Source organism: Delphinus delphis, chromosome 4, assembly GCF_949987515.2.
Source record: "Delphinus delphis chromosome 4, mDelDel1.2, whole genome shotgun sequence".
In the NCBI taxonomy this organism is placed as follows: domain Eukaryota; kingdom Metazoa; phylum Chordata; class Mammalia; order Artiodactyla; family Delphinidae; genus Delphinus; species Delphinus delphis.
This window is the reverse complement of record NC_082686.1, coordinates 5,332,814-5,353,666: the sequence shown is the minus strand read 5'-3', so window position 1 is coordinate 5,353,666 and position 20,853 is coordinate 5,332,814. Positions and strand designations below refer to the sequence as shown.

The 20,853-nt window shown below is 44.2% G+C and overlaps 1 protein-coding gene across 1 annotated transcript in view; it reads right to left on the bottom strand.

Annotated features, from left to right (window-relative positions):
- The window catches only part of DSCAM (DS cell adhesion molecule), a gene marked incomplete at its 5' end in the record, with an annotated part of 743,491 nt that overhangs the window by 94,713 nt on the left and 627,925 nt on the right, over window positions 1–20,853 (bottom strand). The window contains 3 exons of the mRNA XM_060009865.1: window positions 4,638–4,793; window positions 10,622–10,768; window positions 12,614–12,854. Coding sequence (XP_059865848.1) covers window positions 4,638–4,793; window positions 10,622–10,768; window positions 12,614–12,854 — 544 coding nt within the window. The remainder of the gene's footprint in view (window positions 1–4,637; window positions 4,794–10,621; window positions 10,769–12,613; window positions 12,855–20,853) is intronic.

The following is a 20,853-nucleotide window of genomic DNA, read 5'->3' as shown; positions in this document are numbered from 1 at the left end:
TAAACACAACCGTCGCTATTTAGATATATGTAATGTTTTCTTTTGTGGAAAAGGATCAGGGCTGAAACTACCTTCTGCCAGCAGGACGAAAATAACAATTGGAAAAATAATAAATTATGTTTGTGTGTGTTCTCTTCCCCATGGCTTGGCTCAGATTATATTCTCAGCAAATAAAATGGTAGCAGGATTTCACAAACATTTTAGAATTCAGAATTAGCTGTCCTGTGTTCAAAAACAAAAAGCTTGATTGGCAAATAATCTTTTGTGGTCTTGCAGCAATAAAAAATGTGCAAGTTCTCAATGATTGAGCCGTCCTGGGAAGAGGACCTGAGACGTCAGTTGTTCTTACGGACCCTGAGAATATCTCTGTGGACCCACAACTGTACTGATGGAACTGAGACTATGGACCCAATAGTATGTCCAAGGATCTATATCAGAGATCTATATCAAGATCTCCATATTCTTGGAGAATATGTCCAAGAATCTTTATAGAAACTGAGAAACTACTTATGGAACAGAAGACTTGTTTTCTAAACAAATATTTCAGTTGTGAATTATCCCCTGTAAAAGTAAACGTTGTATGTGTTTTATTTTTCAATTTTATTTATTTAATCTATTTTTATTTATTTATTATTGATTCTGTTTTTATCTCTTTCACTAGCAAGTGATAAATTTTTCCTTTTTAAGATGATCAGTGACCTAACAACATGATTTAAAATTCCAGGCCCCATGACACTGAGGGGTGAGGACGTTAGTTTAAGAACTGTTTTGGGCAGAGAAGTCCTAATTGAATGTTTGCTGTGAATGTGTTAATATTTCTTTACTTGCAAGAGCATCAATAAACAATGAAACTTCAACCTGTGCCTAGAATAGTGCTTTTCTGAGGAAAAACAATAAATGTTGACAATTATTATTTTATATTTTTACATCATTTAATTGAAGTCGGCAGTGTTATCCAAACTTCAAATCATAAGACTTCACAGAAGCATCAACAGGATTTATACTCTGACTTTGATTACGCATTCCTTACAAGCAGACACAAAATTGTAATCAGTTCTGTAAACTGCTCAAATGTCTATTTATATTAGACATTGAGTCTATAAGGATGGCTGGCACAATTCTTCACCATTTCTAGATTAGTGAAGCTTTCATGTGAATCTGGGAAATAAGCTCACTATTATACTAGTTTTTCTCTCCTTCTGCCTAATCTCTGCTCTGCTTCTTTTTGAAAATGCTGATGATTTATCCCAAGTAAATACTGACACTCAGCTCTGCATCACTCTCGTCCACGTTTGCACAAGTGGAATTCTTGATCTCCTCCCTGGTATGCCCAAGGCAGGGCCTTCCACAATTAATCACATCTCCTCATACTATTAGCACTGGATATGAAAGCAGAGAATAATTGATTGACAAATTACACTTTGGGTCTCAGGGTCAAGTTTTGAGACAGAGCTCTATGATTTCTAAAACTGGAAGAGTAATTAAAAATTGATCCCAAATTACCAGTCAGTATGGAGCTGTAAAGAGCTTTCCGCTTTTATTGGATTTCTGTACGTTTTTCTGAAAAATGCAGGTGTCAAAATCCATGTTGCTGATCAATTTGCTCTTTAAATGATAATTCCAGTGACATCTGTGTTATTGCTTAGCAATGCAAAAGAAGGTTCCACCCTCATTCTGAAGGAGTGGAGATCAAATAATCAAATGTCTAGTATCAGGAACCATCCCACGATATGTCAAGCTAGGTGATGTTTGCACACATCACTTCACTTTTTATGTCTTAATTCTGTGCAGTCTGATTGTCATGGAAATTTTGTACATGAAAAAGTCCAGTTCAGAGAAAGTGAGGTAAGGTGTCAAAGTCCCACGGCAGCAGGTGGCAGAGCCAGCATCTAGACACAGCTCTCGGTTGATTACATTTTAAAAATTAAATATGGCTGTCTTCGTCCAGGACATAGATTTGTAGATATCTCTATGAATGTGTGACTTCCTAATGGCATTGCATTTTGACCTTAGATTTCCCTAAAGAATGCAATTCCTTTGGGCGGCATTGGCTGACACCTGCATATAACTGGGAATAATCACTTGTGTGTTCTAGAAAAACTGAGGGTAATGAGGTTAAATTTGTGTGCGGGAACTAGAATGCACGAAGGGCTAGAGAGACAATAAACATAATATGTGAGGGTAGACGGACAGGACTGCTTGGGGAGCGGGGCTGGGTTTGATGAGGGGAGAGCAGAGAGTGATGCTGTGAACGTCAGGGGAGTGTCCTTAGGAGACAGAAAAGTTGGACAGGAAGGGTCTGCCCAAGCCTCTGAGAGTGTGTCCCTAGCTTTGCTCCCACAGGACATAGAGGGGGAAGCAACAGCATGTTGACTGTGTATGTAGCAAAGGACATCAAAACTGCCAATACGTAGGCACTCATGGGCAATGGAAAACGGCTCTCCCACCCATACCCTGCCCAGCTTCCTGGGGAACAGAGGCCCTGCAAGAAGACAAAAAAACAAAACTGCAGAGCCAAATCAGCACAGAATTCAGGTGTAGTGGTTCCCACCTCAACTCTGGCTTGGGTATAATTCTGAGCTCTGATTTGGAGGATTCCACAAGGGGATCAATTGGATATCAATTGCTCTTTCTTTTATTAAGGTGGAAACTGCTTTTCTCACTGTTGCCATAATATGTATTATAAGTTAAATTATTCTTCAAAAAGTCTTCAGTAAGGTCCCTCAGGCTTTCTCTTAAAATAATATAAGAAACTATTTTGCCACACAGTTTTTGTAGGATTGGGAAATAGTCACATAACCAAGTCCAAACTGTGATCTGAAAAATGTGCTACGATTTAAAATTTTACTAAATCATCATAAATTCTTGTAAGAAATTTTTAAAAATTAACATGAAGCTCTCACATTGAGGGCTTATTCTAATGTTATTCTGAAGCTGGTACAGCATATGACGATGTAGACCATTACATAATTTTTAAGTGGAAAGATGGAAATGATCAGAGCTTACACTAATAGCTAAAGAGTCACTGAAATTATTCTAATGGGATACAAAACAGGGATGGCCCTGGGATACAGGCCTGGGATAAGAGGCACTTTTGTTTAAAATAATATGTGCCTCCCCCTACAAAAAAAGGAAAAATTATAGGGGAAGAGAGAAACAATGGATAAATCAAACAAAGGTGACACAGGAAGTGCTGGTCTGAGTCGTGCTGGAATATTTTGTGAGGGCAGCAAAAAGTTTGCATGGAGCAAAGTCAAGAATAGGTGGGTGCCTCCTAGAGAAATGGAAATAAAAACAAAAATAAACAAATGGGACCTAATGAAACTTCAAAGCTTTTGCACAGCAAAGGAAACCATAAACAAGACCAAAAGACAACCCTCAGAATGGGAGAAAATATTTGCAAATGAAGCAACTGACAAAGGATTAATTTCCAAAATTTACAAGCAGCTCGTGTAGCTCAATAACAAAAAAACAAACAACCCAATCCAAAAATGGGCAGAAGACCTACACAGACATTTCTCCAAAGAAGATATACAGACTGCCAACAAACACATGAAAGAATGCTCAACATCATTAATCATTAGAGAAATGCAAATCAAAACTACAATGAGATATCATCTCACACCAGTCAGAATGGCCATCATCAAAAAATCTAGAAACAATAAATGCTGGAGACGGTCTGGAGAAAAGGGAACCCTCTTGCACTGTTGGTGGGGATGTGAATTGGTTCAGCCACTATGGAGAACAGTATGGAGGTTCCTTAAAAAACTACAAATAGAACTACCATATGACCCAGCAATCCCACTACTCGGCATATACCCTGAGAAAACCATAATTCAAAAAGAGTCATGTACCACAATGTCCATTGCAGCTCTATTTACAATAGCCAGGAGATGGAAACAACCTAAGTGCCCATCATCGGATGAATGGATAAAGAAGATGTGGCACATATATACAATGGAATATTACTCAGCCATAAAAAGAAACGAAATTCAGCCATTTGTAATGAGGTGGATAGACCTAGAGTCTGTCATACAGAGTGAAGTAAGACAGAAAGAGAAAGACAAATACCGTATGCTAACACATATATATGGAATTTAAGAAAAAAAAATGTCATGAAGAACCTAGGTGTAAGACAGGAATAAAGACACAGACCTACTGGAGAACGGACTTGAGGATACGGGGAGGGGGAAGGGTGAGCTGTGACAGGGCGAGAGAGAGGCATGGACATATACACACTAACAAACGTAAGGTAGATAGCTAGTGGGAAGCAGCCGCATGGCACAGGGATATCGGCTCGGTGCTTTGTGACCGCCTGGAGGGGTGGGATAGGGAGGGTGGGAGGGAGGGAGACGCAAGAGGGAAGAGATATGGGAACATATGTATATGTATAACTGATTCACTTTGTTATAAAGCAGAAACTAACACACCATTGTAAAGCAATTATACCCCAATAAAGATGTTAAGAAGTCTGAAAAAAAAAAAAAGAATAGGTGGGTGAATTAATTCTCTGACCCAGCCTTTCCAACAATAGCTCCTGCCCGGGAATGCTGCCAGCTGGTGGGAGCCTCCTGTGTGGCCCCTGGAGGTTCAGACGGGACCTGAGCTCTCCCCCAACAAGCCGCCCCATTTCTCACCATCCTCTTTGGTCCGAGTGAAGATCTGCTCGCTTCGCACACCGTCCCCAGCCCGGGTGAAGGCCAGCACCTGGATGCTGTAGTTGGTGTATTTCTCCAGCCCGTCCAGCTCCAGGGAGGGCTGCGTGGTGGTGACGTTTTTAATCTCACCCAGCTCTGGAGGACAAGAAAACACGAACCTGTTACCGCGGCTGTGGGCACCGTCCTTGCTGCCCAGCACTGGGCCACAAGCCTCCATCGCTCACGTCCTGAAATCACTCAAGGGGACCACGCACAGTCTTCATGTGACACCAACGCTCTGCGACATTTGGAAAAGGTCATTTGCACCAAACTGCCACAGAGCACAGGGTGGAAAATCGGTCTGGAAAACAGCAATTCACTCCAAGTTAAGTGTTATAAACCCAACGCTGGCACCGTGGCTGCCCTCCTGAACTGTCCCCAAGCAGGTTTCCCTCACCCCAGGCCCCAGGGAGCCAGGACCACTATGCTCACTCCGCAGAGACCCTTCTAACTGCTCATCAAGAAGCTTCTACAAGTCGAGTTTCATTTTTCCATTTACAAAAGCAAACTCCTTTAAGGTAGACGTGTTTCTCAGCACCTAACTTAAGTATATGAGCGACGGCAGCACAGCAAACCCCTCCTGTCACCTGGAGTGAACCCTCCGGCTGACGCGTCAGGACCGTGGCGTCAGCTAAAACTGCTTCACGCTCTGGTGTGGGATCAGCTAATGACGTGCAAACGTGGACCTTTCTGCTGGCGCATCTGAGGTATAGGATACGCGGCAGTTTGAGAAAACTCATGGCGGTGTGGTAAGTACCGCCACGGGTGCTCTGACGGACAAGGAGAGAGGGGCCTGAGGACTGCTGACCTTTAGGGCAAGTGGCCGTGTGTGGGATGTTTGGTGCAGGCTCGTCCCCGTGCCCGCTGTGCCCGGTTACTCAGAACTGGGCTGGGAGACGGGGTCCAGGAGGGAGTCCTCCTTGGTGTCTGGCCACCTCTGCACACAGTGCACACAGCGAGGCTGCCCGGAAGGGTCTCTCGCGCTCTCTGGCCTCAGTAAAGGCAGCTGACACGCCGTGCGCGCTTCCTTGGGTTCTGGGTTCCCAGGTTAACTCATTTACCCAGCATGACCATGCTCTTGTTTCCATAACCCATTCATTTTACAGGAGAGGAAACTGAGGCAGGCAGAGACTCAACAGCTTCCCCAGGTCCCGGAGCCGAGCACGGGGGGCCGAGAGCATGGGCCGCGGCACCACAGGGCGTGGCCGCACGGCCCGGGTCCCCACTCTCAGCCACTCCCTGTGGCCGCTCGGTGGGCCTGCATGGCGGCCGGATGCGATGCGGTTCTGCCAGCTGGTTTCATCTTCCTGCTCTTTGATTTTCCTTCCTCTTGTCCTTCTGGCATATTGCACGGAAGTTCGGAGATTAGTGGCCAGCTGTTTGGTGATTATGGTGACTATTTTTACTTTTCGTCATCAAAAGGATCAGGGCTGAACTGGACATAGCAGGATAGTTGAATTTAAAATAAAGCAGGGGGTAACCAAGGTTTGTCACTCACATGCCAGGGACCCCTGTGTGTGATGAGGGCTGTGAGGGGATGGGAAAAATGGGCACAGACACAGCCCCGGACCCCAAAAGGAGCCCGACGCCTGTTCCCACCTTGGGCACCTTGTGGATGAGTTCTGGGGGCAGGATGCTTTGCTGGGGGGGGGGGAGAGAAGAGCAAAGGGCACAGCCCCCCAAAGATGCCTGTGGTCTTCTGGGGGAGACCATCTGGTGGCAGACTTTTAGGGGCCACAATCTAGAAACCGGAGCAGATGGCTTATGAAAATGAAAGAAAATGTTTGCTCCTGTGTGGTCACTGTGCATTTGGAAAGCTGGGTAACAATCGTTACCCTCAGATGGGTTAGAAATTCTCTCCTGTGAAGGAAAAGTCTGCCCTGGGTGACCATCAGACCGCTTTCCATTATATTATTCATTTATGATGTTCATTTTCCTGAACATAGATAATACAGGTCAATTGGAGTAGGTTAAAAAATTCAAATGCTAATGGAAAAAGTTTAAGTATAGATCTCATCAAGATCTTTTCAGATTTAGGAACTTCTACATTATGCCAAAGATTACACACACACACACACACACACAGTCAGGGAAAATGCAACTCAGGGGAGGGGCTTCCACGGGGCTGTATGCAGGGCTAGTAATGAGGAGTTGACTATATCATGTGACCTCTTGGGGCCTCTGGTTTTATGCTTTTGTTTTTATCTTTAAGAAGGACCCAGGGTCTCTACGTCACGGGGGAAGTATGAGCTCCAATTACAGTGCAGGGGAAAGGTGTGCTGTGCCGATGGGACAGGGCTGTTCCCCAGTGAGAGACAGTGATGGAGAAGAGGACAGTTAAGAGGGAGAAGGGCAAAGTGGGACACCCTGATCTTTTTAAAGAAAGCAACACTTGACACAAAAGAATTACACCCGCTCATGAATTACCATACTAATTAGAATTGGTACCTGGTTATTGACTCATATTGGGGTTCATATTATTTGGATGAACTAATTTATCACGAACCATGAATATGAAAGCAGTCCAAACCCCTGTTCAAAATTACCCCCCCAAGGATTTTTAAAAACTACCTGTGCCCCAGAATCTACCACAAAAGCACCTCATTCTCTCTGCTGGGAGGGTATGTCCCTGACTCATCAATGTAGAGGAAGTAAAAAGGAAAATTATGAAAAAAGCCAAATTCAAAATAGCGTGCTTCATTTGTCGTTCTTTCAAGCTCCTTTTCTTTTTTTATGGCTTAAACACAGATTTCTATCACCTACTTTTCCCGGCCCCAATGGAGTCATTAAAAAAAAAAAAAATATATATATATATATATATATGGGACAGTACAGTAGAAATTAGCATAACATTGTAAATCAACTATACTTCAATAAAATAATTTTTTTAAAATATATGGGGAGTAAAGAATAGTGTTCAGTTGAAATCATGAGTAAAATAATATGAAATTAATATAGAAAATAAATTCAGAAATCATTTATAGTACAAAAAGTTTTTTAAAGAAAAACTTCATATTTTAAAACAAAATAGTTTTATGTATTTATTTACACCCTTCTTCATTCTTAAAGAGTCTAAGGAAGAAATCAAAATAGGGGTGGAAATCACTTTTCCCAAGCACCTCCTCAACCTGCCAGCATCGTAGCAAAAGTCTTGGTTGGCACTTAAACGTTGCTTTGATTCAGAATCTGTCGTTTTTGCCTTGAAGAAAGACAGAGGGCTGAAAAGCAGCTCCAATTCCGATGGAAATAGTGGATTTTCAAAGTGTGCCACTTCCCTAGCAATCTTAGACTAACTGCTTCTGTCAGGTCTTAAAAATTCTTTGACTTTCAGATTATAAAATACTCAGAAATTTCACCGACCTATTGTACATTTAACCTGTCCTATCAAATATATTAACCAGTTTTATCTGGCCATATTAACAATAACAAAATGCTTTTTAATGCATATTTTTCAAAGTATTTGGGGCAATTGCTAATCACAGCAGTAGTAACGATCTCTTTCTCTCTTGGCCTGCACGAGTGAGTGTGTGTGTATGTATGTGTGGTGTATCCTCAAGCTTAGCAGGTATAGTTCTTTACATGATCACTATGTGTTGTGTGTCTGTGGGAACCTCAGGGCCACAATCTAAGAGCTGGTGCAGAAGAACCCAGTAATTCCATGAAATTCCCTGCGAATGCATACATGTCACTTCTCAGAGGTAGCAGGTCAGGAATGACTGTTCATAGGTTTCTGAGGGTTTCTTTCTCATCTTTTGGAGATTAAGTGTAGTACTTCTACATTAGGCATTAAGCACATCACCTTGGTCTTCATACAGTGAGTAAAAGTATCTTTAGAAACTGTATGCATTTCCAAGCATTCTTTTTTTTTTTTTTTTTTTTGCGGTACGCGGGCCTCTCACCGCTGTGGCCTCTCCCGTTGCAGAGCGCAGGCTCCGGACGCGCAGGCTCAGCGGCCATGGCTCACGGGCCCAGCCGCTCCGCGGCATGTGGGATCTTCCCAGACCGGGCATGAACCCGTGTCCCCTGCATCGGCAGGCAGACACTCAACCACTGCGCCACCAGGGAAGCCCAAAGCATTCTTTATTTAAAGACTTTTATGTTTTTAAATATTCAAGTTTTTAAAGCTTTAAAGTGTGAAGTTGACTGAACGATATCAACCAGATCATCCATCGTAGAACTAAGGTGCTTACAGGTATTATTAGCACATATGAGTAAAATGTGAAAATGTGATGAAGAGGCACCACCGGACTATGGAAATGTTTCCAACAAGAACAAAAAAGGACGATTTTAGTGTAACACTGCCTTTAGGTGAGTACGTTAGGGTGTTTAATTTCATCTTATTCAAGAAGAGGATTAGAAACCAGAACAAGTATATGCAATGATCTATTACTGTATTGTGTCAGTAAAGTAGATAATTTGAAATTTTTCATTGCTCCGTATTTTACTTCTATGGGAGTTTTGAAGCTCTGTTTGCAGGGAGGAGGTGAAGGGAATCATCTGTTTAACTCTGTGCCTCCGTGGGGCTGGCTGTGCCTTACTGGGCTGGAGGTTCTGTATGCATCACTTATCCCCACTCTCACTAGGCTAGAGCATCCATCGGGGCAGATGCTGCATCCTCAGCGCCAAGCAGGAGCTCAGCACAGAGTAGCTGCTCAGGTAACACTTCTGCTTTGGGGGCGCCCAGAAGGCGAATCAGAATGTCTCCCACTGCTGGCACTATGAAAAGCGCTACCTCGACATCAAGGGAATCAGATCTGGTCCTCAGCTCTGAGACACAAGTCTGGCTGCAGATGTAAACAGCTAAGCCTGGAACTCTGCTATTTACTTAGCAAATTAAGCCGCCTTCCTTCCTTTATTCTGGCACCAATAGTGGAACCCCTGCAGCCTCTGAGGCCCAGTGTGTTCTGATTACCTGGGTGGGGAAAGCGACCGGGTTGGCAGAGCAGACCCAGGTGGTCCTGAGCAGAGGTGGGAAATGCCCTGGGGGCCTCTGTGTTTGCCCAGACTCAGAGGACCCACAGTCAGAAGAGCTGCAGGAAGCCCCAAACCAGAGGGGAGGCATCCCCGGGGGCTGGATATGGGGAGCGGGGGAGGGTGCAGATGTGGGCCACCCAAGTCCTGGGCCACAAGCAGAGAGCAGAGCCTTTCCTGTTAGGGGCTGTAGCTCAGGGTGGGCCTGTCATGCTCCTGGAGCGGGGCTCAGCCTGGCTCGGTGATGTCAGGCCTCTGTTCTGCTCAAGACACTTGGAGCCCCAATCTTGCCACTCCCTGAGCTGACCCTCTCTCGTGCCAAGTCTTGCCTCCAAACAGGAGAATTTTGTCCTACAACTTGAAAGAAAAAAAAATCACAAAGAAACAAGAAGGAAGAGAGGGAATACAAGGAGGAAGAAAGAAAAAGGAGGGGACAAAAGTGGAGGGTTTGGGATGAAAGCGCTCCTCGTGGGAACAACACTCCTCCGCCCAAGGTGTTCTGGCTCCGGCGTTCTTCCTGAACCCCTTCTAGTTCAACTACAGGAGCTTAAGGATTTTCCCTGCTGAGTCCTATCGGGGAATAGGAGGAAGTCAGCCTTTTAGGATACACATCACGCAGAACTTTCTAGATACAGATCCAGGTTTTGGTGCTGCCTGCAGAGGCTTGACATAGATACTCATAATTAGGAAAACACATCTATTCCTAGATTCCCCAAGTGCCACCCCCTCCTATCCTTCAAATTGCTTTTTGAAGGTATATGATTTAAACAGCTGTGCACACCTGTTAAAAATGTCAGATATGAGATAACAGAAAGACGAGGGGAAAGGAGAAAAGTACCCATCGATAAAGAACTGCCCACCCTGTGCTGAATCCCACGGTAGGAGGAGGGGGTCTGCAAATTCCATGGCGCATCCTTTGGGGCAAACTCCAAGTTCTAGTTTAACCCCCTTACCTCCGTCCATGAGGTTGGCCCAGTAAATGACTCTGAACCCCTGGAGGATTCCATTCAGGGCTTCCTTGGAAAGTGTGGACCAGGACAGTGATATTCTTTCTGGTGATGTTGCTATGGCTTGGACATTTTCGGGGGGGTAGCTGGGCACTGAAATTAGATAGTTAGAATCTGTAATAACCGTGGGTGGTTTAATTAGCAAAGCAATATTGAATAAGCAACATTAGTTTAATAGTTCAAAGTACAGGAAAATAAAACATTGCTCTCAATCCCCCAAATTAAGGAAAAAAATGAGTACCATTCCTCTATGCAAATATTATGATAACTCAGTAAAATGCAATGACTTCATATGACTTCCACTGTCTCTCTTTCCAGAATAACTGCTTCACTGTTAAGCCCCAGGTTTATGGAGTTGAGAACACTTCTGATCCTACTGCATGAGTAAAAGACCATTGCTGGTCTGGCTTATTTTCCCATTACCCTTGAAAGTTACTGTTGTAAGTTACATGTACTTTATACAGTACATCTCCTCATACTGAGTAATACCTGGCATGTAAATTGAAAGCCTCACTGTTGAAAGTGCCACAAAGCAGACACGTCATCGTATTCACTGTCCCATCCCCAGCAGGGCCCCTTTCAATACTATACCATTCGTCAGAGGAAAGAGAGAAAATGGACTAGGATACAGGCTAGAAGGATATCTGAAGTATTTTTCATGTGGGTTTATGCAAACCTTAAACGTCGTGGCTGGGAGAGGGGGCAAAATAGTGACTGAATTGCAAACATCAGTGAAAGATGAACATCAACGTGCAAACCCAAAGGCCTATCTAACCACGCCTGCGAAGACTATGAAGATGGAAAGAAAAGCCTGGACTTCTGGGTTCTAGCTGTCTAAGACTTCTCTCCCTGTGAAAACGCTCAGAAATTATAGATGCAAGTCACCATGTGTGCTCTCAAACCTATGACCCAGCGGCTAGTTGCACAAGAGGCAACTGCCGTGCGAGCTTGCTGCTGGAAGCATCTATCCCCTACTCCTACAGCTGACCCTATATCTGACCTCTGCACCTAAAAGATGGCGCTTCCGGACACTAGGGTTCTCTCTCCTTTCAAGCATTGCTGGAGAATGTGAGCTCTTAGGTGGTCAAGGTGGGAGGGTACATTAATGCCTTATGGCCACTAGGGGGCGCACAGTCACCGTGAGATTTGCTCCAAGGAAGCTTGCTCATTCCTGTTCTCTGGTCTCAGAATGCTTGAAAATAAAAAGCAATCATAAAAAAAGGAGGGAGGGAAGGAAGGAAGGAAGGAAGGAAGGAAGGAAGGAAGGAAGGAAGGAAGGAAGGAAGGAAGGAAGGAAGGAAGGAAGGAAGGAAGGAAGGAAGGAAGGAAGGAAGGAAGGAAGGAAGGAAGGAAGGAAGGAAGGAAGGAAGGAAGGAAGGAAGGAAGGAAGGAAGGAAGGGAAAGAAAAAGAAAGAAAGAAAGAAAAAAGGAAAGAAAGAAAGGAAGGAAGGAAGAAAGAAAGAAAGAAAGAAAGAGAGAAAGAAAAAGAAAGAAAAGAAAGAAAGAAAGAAGAAAGAAAGAAGAAAGAAAGAAAGAGAAAGAAAGAAAGAAAGAAAGAAAGAAAGAAAGAAAGAATGAAGAAAGAAGAAAGAAAGAAAAAAGAAAAAGAAAAAAATCCTCCTTTACAGTGATTTGTGAGAAATTCTTAGAAAATCGGATTTCTACATTCAGGCCAGACTGCCGCAGTCATAGGGAGAGCTTTGGTTTCACGCGGGAAAAGCCCACCTCTTGGGCTTGATGGAGAAGGATGCTGAAGAAGGGATGGATTTGGCTTTGCAATCAAGGTCTGTCAAGGGCACCGAACCAAGGCAGCCCACGAGTTAATCAGGGCAGCTTCCCCACCGGAACCCCCAGTCCCTGCCGGCCTGGATGCCATTGTCACTGCAAAGCCCGAAGGCGGCCAGGCTCTGAGGACCCAGAGCAGCGGCTGGAACCTACCATCCTCGAGGGTGGTGGTGATGACTTCCTGAGAAGAAGGCCCCGTCCCGGCCCGGTTGCAGGCCTGCACCACCAGGCCATACTGGGTGAACTTGTTTAGGTTGCTGAGGGTGTAAATCTCACTGTCCCCCGTGGTGTCGATACTGATGATGTTGAACTGGAAGTTGCCCCCAGTGCTGTACTCGCGGTAACCTATTTGATAGCCACGGATAATCCCATTTTGCAGATGTTTCTTGGGAGCCTAAACAGGAAAGAGAGGAATCACTAAAGAACACTGTTTGTGATTTGGTAAAAAACAATGTTATTTTCGGATGCTTTAAACCTGTTCGAAAGCTGGTTAATCCTACTGTATACCTATGGCCAAGCTACGAATTATACTCCGTGAATAATTTGGACGTTGAAAAGTTACCAAGTACAATGTGAGTAGCTAAACAATCAAACCAAAAAGAACACTCGAGGTGTGACAAGAGGAAAACCGGCACCTGCCCTCCTCTTAGGCAAATAAAAATGAAATTGAATAAGCGTGGAAATAATCATAACAGGTGTGGCAGTAGTAATAGTAATAGTAGCAGCAAACTCATACCTAGAGGCTGCTCGTGGCCAGGTGCTCTGCCTTTACCTGCGCGAATGAGCCCAACCCTCACTGCAGCCCCGGGACACAGCACCACCAAGACCTTCATTGACACAGGAGGTCCCACAGACATGAGGGACAGGAGGGGAATCCACCACAGAGCCTGTGCTCCCAGCCCCTCCCACTCATGCTGCCAGGACAGCCGACTTCTCTAAGTGGTGGGGAAGTTTGGAAAGATGGATTGCGTCTGTGGTACCTCTGCCTACACCAACCATCACCTGGGGAGACTGATGTTCGCGTTTTCACCCAGCAAAATCTACGGAACTCTGCCACATTGTTCCAGGCACTGGGGAACAGAAGTGATTTTTTTAAAAAGGTCCCTGCCCTCATGGAGCTTATACTCTAATGGAATATTCCAGAACAAAGGTGTTTGCATGTCGAAAGCTGGATGTGAAGGGGAGTCCACCCCTGGCAGGAAGGCAAACCTCTTTCATTAAGGCCTGAGTCATTCGGGGATCATTTTATGGTGATTTAAGATGGGCAAGGTGAGGCTAGAGTTACGAGTCAGAAACAGAACAGTTTTTGCTGACACGTTGGACTTTTTAAGAATCCAGACTTTTTTCAAGTATGTTTTAAGAACAGCATCAAAGTGATGCTCTAAAGTAATAAAGGTGTGGTAGGCTTTCAGGCAATCAACGGCTGTGTGTGTGTGTGTGTGTTGAGTGTGTGTATTTGTATTATGTCTGTGTGTGCATATGTGTGAGCAGGTATGTGTATGTATGTGCATGTGTATGTGTACATGTGTATTTCAGTACAAACCGTGGATTAAGGTCTCTTGGGGCTCTGAAAAGCTTTCTGAAAATGCTTACAATCCCATTGGAGAGAGGACATACGCACTCAGGAAACTGCAGAGAAATCTGAAGTGTTCAGGTGTGTGGTACTGGACCGTGAAGGCCAGCAGGCTTCTCAAAGTGGCAAAATGAGTGTGGCCTGAAGCAGTCAGAAGATGCTGACCGCAGGCGGGGCTGGAGGGATGGCCAGGGTTCCAGAAGGGGAGGGAGGGTGTGGGGTGGGAGAGACAGAGCAGCTGGAATGGATTGGGGGGGGCTTCTGAATGCCCAGGGGTGAGGAATGGCAGACAGAGAGGATGTGCCCAGGATGGGGGTGGGGTGAGGCTGGACCACCAGCAGGAAGAAGGCAGAAGAAGGTCGGGACAGACAGCGCCATGAACGAATTCAGCAGACGCCTGTGGATTGCCTACCACGCCAGCCCCCCGCGTCATGAATGTCGCCAGCTGTCTTTGGGTGTTTGTCTGAGTTATACGAGAGCAGTAAAATCACATTTCTTTTCTCAGGCGAGTTTCCTCATTTGTGGTTTTCTTGGATGCCACTGCCTTTCTCAACAACTCGTCTGATTTCAGGCATTTACATGGTGCTAATAGGTATCAAAGAAACAGCCTGGAAACCATTACTTCTTCAGTCAAGTTGGCAGTCAGACGTTGACACAAAAGCACACCCCTTTCTTATTATAAGCAAGTGTCTATGCGCTCCTGCTTTTGCATTGGCGAACTACAACTTTTCACTCTGATTTAAAATTGGATCCAAAGATTTCAGATGTCGAGAATTCCATTACCTGGAATTTGTTTCACCTAAACCACTGAATTGCATTTGTATCATTGGACTAATTAGCAAAATCAATTTCCCTCCAAAAGCCATGGATAAGTCAAATATAAAACAAAGACATTTCTCCTATTTCACAAAGTTTTTTTAATGTTTAATATGGTCACCCAAATACAAAGGACTGTTTAAGTTTAAAAAACATTCTAATTTTTCAACGGGCTCCCTGTGACAATTTAAGTCTCCCTAAGGTGCCAAGTCAGGATCCCAGGAGAGGAGCTATGGAGTCTGATCAGGTAGGGGGTGTAGGGAGTGGAGGCAAATGCCCACGAGAAAATGTTCACTCACAGCACCCAATGCAGCTGAATCTTCTACAAGCAGAGGGACCTGCTGGCTGACGTTTCCCTTCCTGGGTTTGGGGGGATTAATCATGCCCGTGATTTGGTTGCACAGATAGGTGGGTAGAGAAATCTTCCTTTTTTCACTTTCTGAGGGTGAAAACACATTCTAACTGCTTAAATAGGATAGGCAACACAGTGGTTTTTGTCCTGTTCAGTTTAAATATTTTGTACAAAAGAAATAGGACATTCTTTACAGTTTTCTTAGAACTAAATTTTAGTCCTGCTAATTCTGGAGTGACACAAAGGTTATTTTTGTTTATTAGACTCGTCTGCAAAATATTTTGTAGAAAATTATTTTAGTGTTTTTTTTGTAATAATAAAAGTATACAGCCACCATTCCCATGTAATCACTATTCAAATTCTGATATGTTTTTTTCTCTAAGTGAAATTGAAGTTTGTTTTTGGTTTTCACATGGTTGTCTTCATACTCTACAATTTAGTGACTGATTATTTTTATTTAATATGCTATTATGATCATACTTTCATGTTTACTTCTAGTTTTTAAAAATCATATTCCATGTTTTATTGACTCATTTTTCCAACAATTTTGTTTGGGATATTGTTTTGTAACTTATTTCCTACCACAGATGAACCTCTGTGATACAGTGCATCTGTTTTTAAGTTTGTTTATTGGACTGAAGTCCCAGAAGTGGGACTTATTGGGTATCTTATTTCAAAAAGGTTGTGTTTCAGTTGACTGTTAATGAGATAGGATTTTTTAGTTATTATTCTTTTAGATGTGAAATCCAATATGGTAATGCAAGGGACTGTGTTTATCACAAGAAACAAAGAAGAGAGCTCTCCTCCAGTTTTCTTAATATTCTGATTTTGAAGAGATATGTATGAATAGAGTGGTGAGTTATTTGAAGGTAGCAGTGGTTTCACACATTTCTTTCCAGGGCTCTAATACAATCGCTAGTTATCATGCAGAATGAATTGTTGCACCTGAGAAAGAAGCGATGGATTTTTCTTACAAATGAAATATGCACTTTTGATTTCACAGCATGCGGGCCCTAAGAGGTTTTGAAAACCATCTAAAAAGGATTGTGTTGGGGGAGAAATGGGGAGTGACTACTAATGGGTATGGGCTTTGTTGTGAGTGATGAAAATAATCTAAAATTAGATTCTGGTGATGGCTGCACATCTCTGTAAACATACAAAACAACATGGAATCGTACACTTAAAACAGCAAATGTGATGGTATGTTAATTTCATCCCACTAAAGCTGTTTTCATAAAAGTTAGTGTGCTGAAATCATCTCTCGGTTATTTCTCTTTCTAATTCAGTTACAACAGTAGCTTCCTTCACCACAACCACGGTGAACACCACCAATCAATACTCACCACCTCTACCACCACATCTTCACCATTACCATCACTGCTACCTACATGCACACCGTCCCCCCTTACCACCTCCACTACCTCATGCCCCCAAGACAACCATCCCCGTACATCACTGCCACCAACTCCATCACCTGCATCATCACCATCATCACCACCACCTCCATCACCTGCATCATCACCATCATCACCACCACCTCTGTCACCATCATCACCACCTTCATCACTGCCACCACCTCCATCACCAGCATCATCACCATCATCACCACCACCTCCATCACCTGCATCATCACCATCATCACCATCACCTCTATCACCAGCATCATCACCATCATCCACACCACCTCCACCATCACCAGCATCATCACCGTCATCACCACCAGCTCCATCACCATCATCACCACCACCTCCATCACCATCATCATCACCACCTTCATCACTGCCACCACCTCCATCACCAGCATCAATCACCATCATCACGACCACCTCTATCACCAGCATCATCACCATCATCACCACCACCACCATCACCTGCATCATCACCATCATCACCACCAGCTCCATCACCATCATCATCACCACCTTCATCACCACCACCTCCATCACCTGCATCATTACCATCATCACCACCACCTCCGTCACCTGCATCATCACCATCATCACCACCACCTCCATCACCAGCGTCATCACCATCATCACCACCAGCTCCATCACCATCATCATCACCACCTTCATCACTGCCACCACCTCCATCACCTGCATCATCACCATCATCACCACCAGCTCCATCACCATCATCACCACTACCTCCATCACCATCATCACCACCACCTCCATCACCAGCATCATCACCATCATCACTACCACCTGCATCACCTACATCATCACCAACATCACCACCACCTCCATCACCAGCATCATCACCATCATCACCACCACCACCATTACCCTATACCACGGCCACCTCTCCCACCTTTACCACCATCCTTATCACCTCCTCCATCAATAAATCACTGCCATGCCTCCAATACATCCACCACCATCACCACTGACATAAACATCACCCTAAGTATCACTATTACCACCATCACCTCCAACACTAACTCAGGGCCAAAATCACTACCACCAGTTACTAGTATCCCTCTACCACCTCCACCACCTCCATCACCTTCACCTGTTGAGCACTTGCTTTTCCCAATCAGTGTAATAGGTGAGATGTATATCTCCCCATTTATCTTCACAACAACCCCAAGAAGTCTCATTATCCTTCTTTACAGATGAAGAAGGTAAGTGTAGAGTTGCAATTCTAACCCAGGTTTTTCCAAGAAATGTTTTTTAGTTTTAGTTTTTAGTTTCCACCACTCACAGAGCCCCAGATAACTTTTCTCCTTTTTGAAGCACTTGCTAATTAGGTTTGTAAAGTTACACTAAGCAAAATATTTTTAATCAAAGAAAAATCTAGCAAATCACATGAAGAGAAAGTATTGTTTTCATGCACAAAAGTAAGCAAAAATTCTAACTGTAACAGGCAAAGTTTAAGTTCTACTATTCATTTGTAGGTTGAATAGTCAGATGTAAATTTAGGAATGTGTTAACATTAAAGAAATTCTTGAGGACATATTAGAAAACAGATCTCTTTTTAAAATCCATAAGTGCAGGAATTTCGTACACCAAGTGCAGGGAATTTAAGGGCTGTGGTGCAAGTTCCAACTTTTTTTGAAGTGACTCTGGGGACCTCTCTGAGTTACATGAACAACAAGCCAGCAGGGGACGTGGGTATGGACCAGTGGAAACACTTCAATCCATTTGTCTGGTAGTGGGCTTCATATCACCCGAAGACAAGTTAGTACGTAATACCCCTTACTTTAAAAGTTGTTTTGGATGATACATTTCTGCTTGGAGCATGTGTCTACTTGGAATAAAGGGAAACGGTTGGCTGATGCACAAAGAAAGAACATCCAGGTGGGAAGGCAGTTGAGGCTATATCAATAGCCTCAAAGAACAACTGATTAAGTGGGTCAAAAATAATTGTTTGCTTTCATGAAACTAAGAGATTGGAGTTAATGGTGGGGTAGGACGAAACGTAGAAGAAGGAATCAGGTAGGGGTCTTTAAACACATTTTGAATCTGGGTTGCAAGATATTGGAGAAGACAAGTATCCTAAGAAGCCACTTTGATCATGCCCTCCCTCTCCCCAAATCTCAACAATGCCTGTTGTAAGATTTGAGCCCTACAGGAGTCTTTCCAGACTAATGTCTCCTGGATGTCCCTCCACCTAGAATTCTCTTTGACTGCTTGATTAAGCATGGGGATTCCAACTCTCTTACACTTTCTCATCTCATGAAAGCCCCAGTCAGAGAATGCACTTCTTCCTTTTTTCCACTATCGATACATGACTCCCTCCATGGCCAGCTCCACTTCCAACTCATTGGGGAGCCTCCTTTGACGATCTCCATCCAAGGAGTCCTCTCCTTCCTCTGGTCTCCACTGGCACTCACCCAACCACCATCAGCTCAGCAAGAATTGGCCACTTCCATCTCCTCTATGGTCACCATTAACATATCAAATGTCTGGTCTCCAAGAACTTGACTGCAAGCGCCAAGAGCACAAGAGTTCCTAAAAAAATGTTTGAAATCTGACCCACTGCCCTGTCCAAATCAAGACCTCAGCACAGTGGACATTCTCAAAAAATTTATTGTAGATAAAGAAGACAATGGTTCTGAGCATTTATGAGGTGTAAAAAAGTGATGGGTAAGAATGACCTAAGATTTATATCTTACTGAATAAAGATCTAATTGGCAGGGTATAAAGACAGAAGAGATGCCTGGACTCCAGACCCAGGATGCAGCTGTTGATCAGAGGCCTGGGTCAGTCAGTTCAGAGGGAGCTCTCAGGCAGTGTGCCCCAGCCTGGACGTGAGGGTTCAAGTTGAGAGCTGGCTTCCGTGCTGTCATGTAGCATGGCGGCCAACCTATCAAGATGGGAGATTTAGGCAGCATTGGGAGGGGTCCATTTCATTTCCCAGACCCCATCAGGGAGGAAAATAGCTTCTGAAGAGCTATTTTATCTGGACAATGTTGTCCATTTTTGTTTCCTGCTTAAAACAAGGATTCCAGAGTTTATTCACTTGTCATCCAGCCAGTGGGTCACACATGCTTACAATAAGGATCATTGAAGACCGACCAACAGATTTATAGCAAACCTCTCCTGGCAACCAGCCCTCTTAATACATATTAGAGGAAGATGTTGGAAAGTAAGTGATTGGGGGAAAGCAAAAAAGCTAAAGTGAAGAAGGGCCCCCTCACTCCATAGTCAAGAATTCAACAATCTGGATGTTGAATGCAGGATGATGCTGTCATTTACAGATGACTTTGATGTGTGAGTGCTCTGGTTTTACCTTTTCTCAAAGCCCTTTGAATGCACTACTATTCTAAGAGAAGGCCTTAGCTATCCACTGTTGTGTTTTTCTTGTGAGGATTCGTTGTTTTCCCATGTTGAAGTTTCCTCTTCCTTTCCTTTGCCTTTGCATCCAGGAATGATCCAGATTTCTTTTCATTTGTCTCATTTATCTGCTGTCTGTGGCCCTCTCTTTCTCCCCTTCCAGCCCTTTGTTTTTTCTCCTGTGGTTTCCCTAAACAGCTTTCTTTCACATCTGCTGAGGAGCCCTTTCTCCAGCCTCCAAATCCCCCCCAACCCTCACTTTCTTTAAGAAACCGTCTCTTTTGATCTCCATGACAACAGGAGCCCCGTGTCAATTTCCTTGTGTGGTTTGCAAGTGCCTGCATTTGACGTGTCTGCCCGAATCAGCCTGTGAGCCACCTGTGGCAGGTTCTCCGCTCTTTATAGGGAGGGTAGAAACAGGGATGAGCAAATGCTCAGGGCACCAGTGTGGCTGCGAGTGATTAGAACAGGCACCTCATCTTCAGAAAACCACCAGCCAGGTCCTGTTTCTGGCATGCTCCCCTCCCCCTCCCCACTGCTGGCGGGCGGACTTTCCTCAATGGCAGGGTCCATCCGCTGACCTGGAGAGCCCAAGGCGTCCACTGCAGAATCCTGCATTCTGGGAACACTGCGTCACTCCGACGTGTGGAGTAATTCAGTTGAAAAATGATTTGAAACGTTTCCTTTTAGATTCCTCCAAATTCACTTAAAATGTAGTCTGTCCTCATTTCCCTTTTATTACAGGGGTGGGGGACTGTCTTTTTCATCTCTGTGTGCTTCCTCCAGCCCCTTTCCCTGCTCCCCAATATAAACAGCATGAGCTCCATAACTTGTTCAGTGAACGGATGCATTAACTGTAACAGCCAGCAGC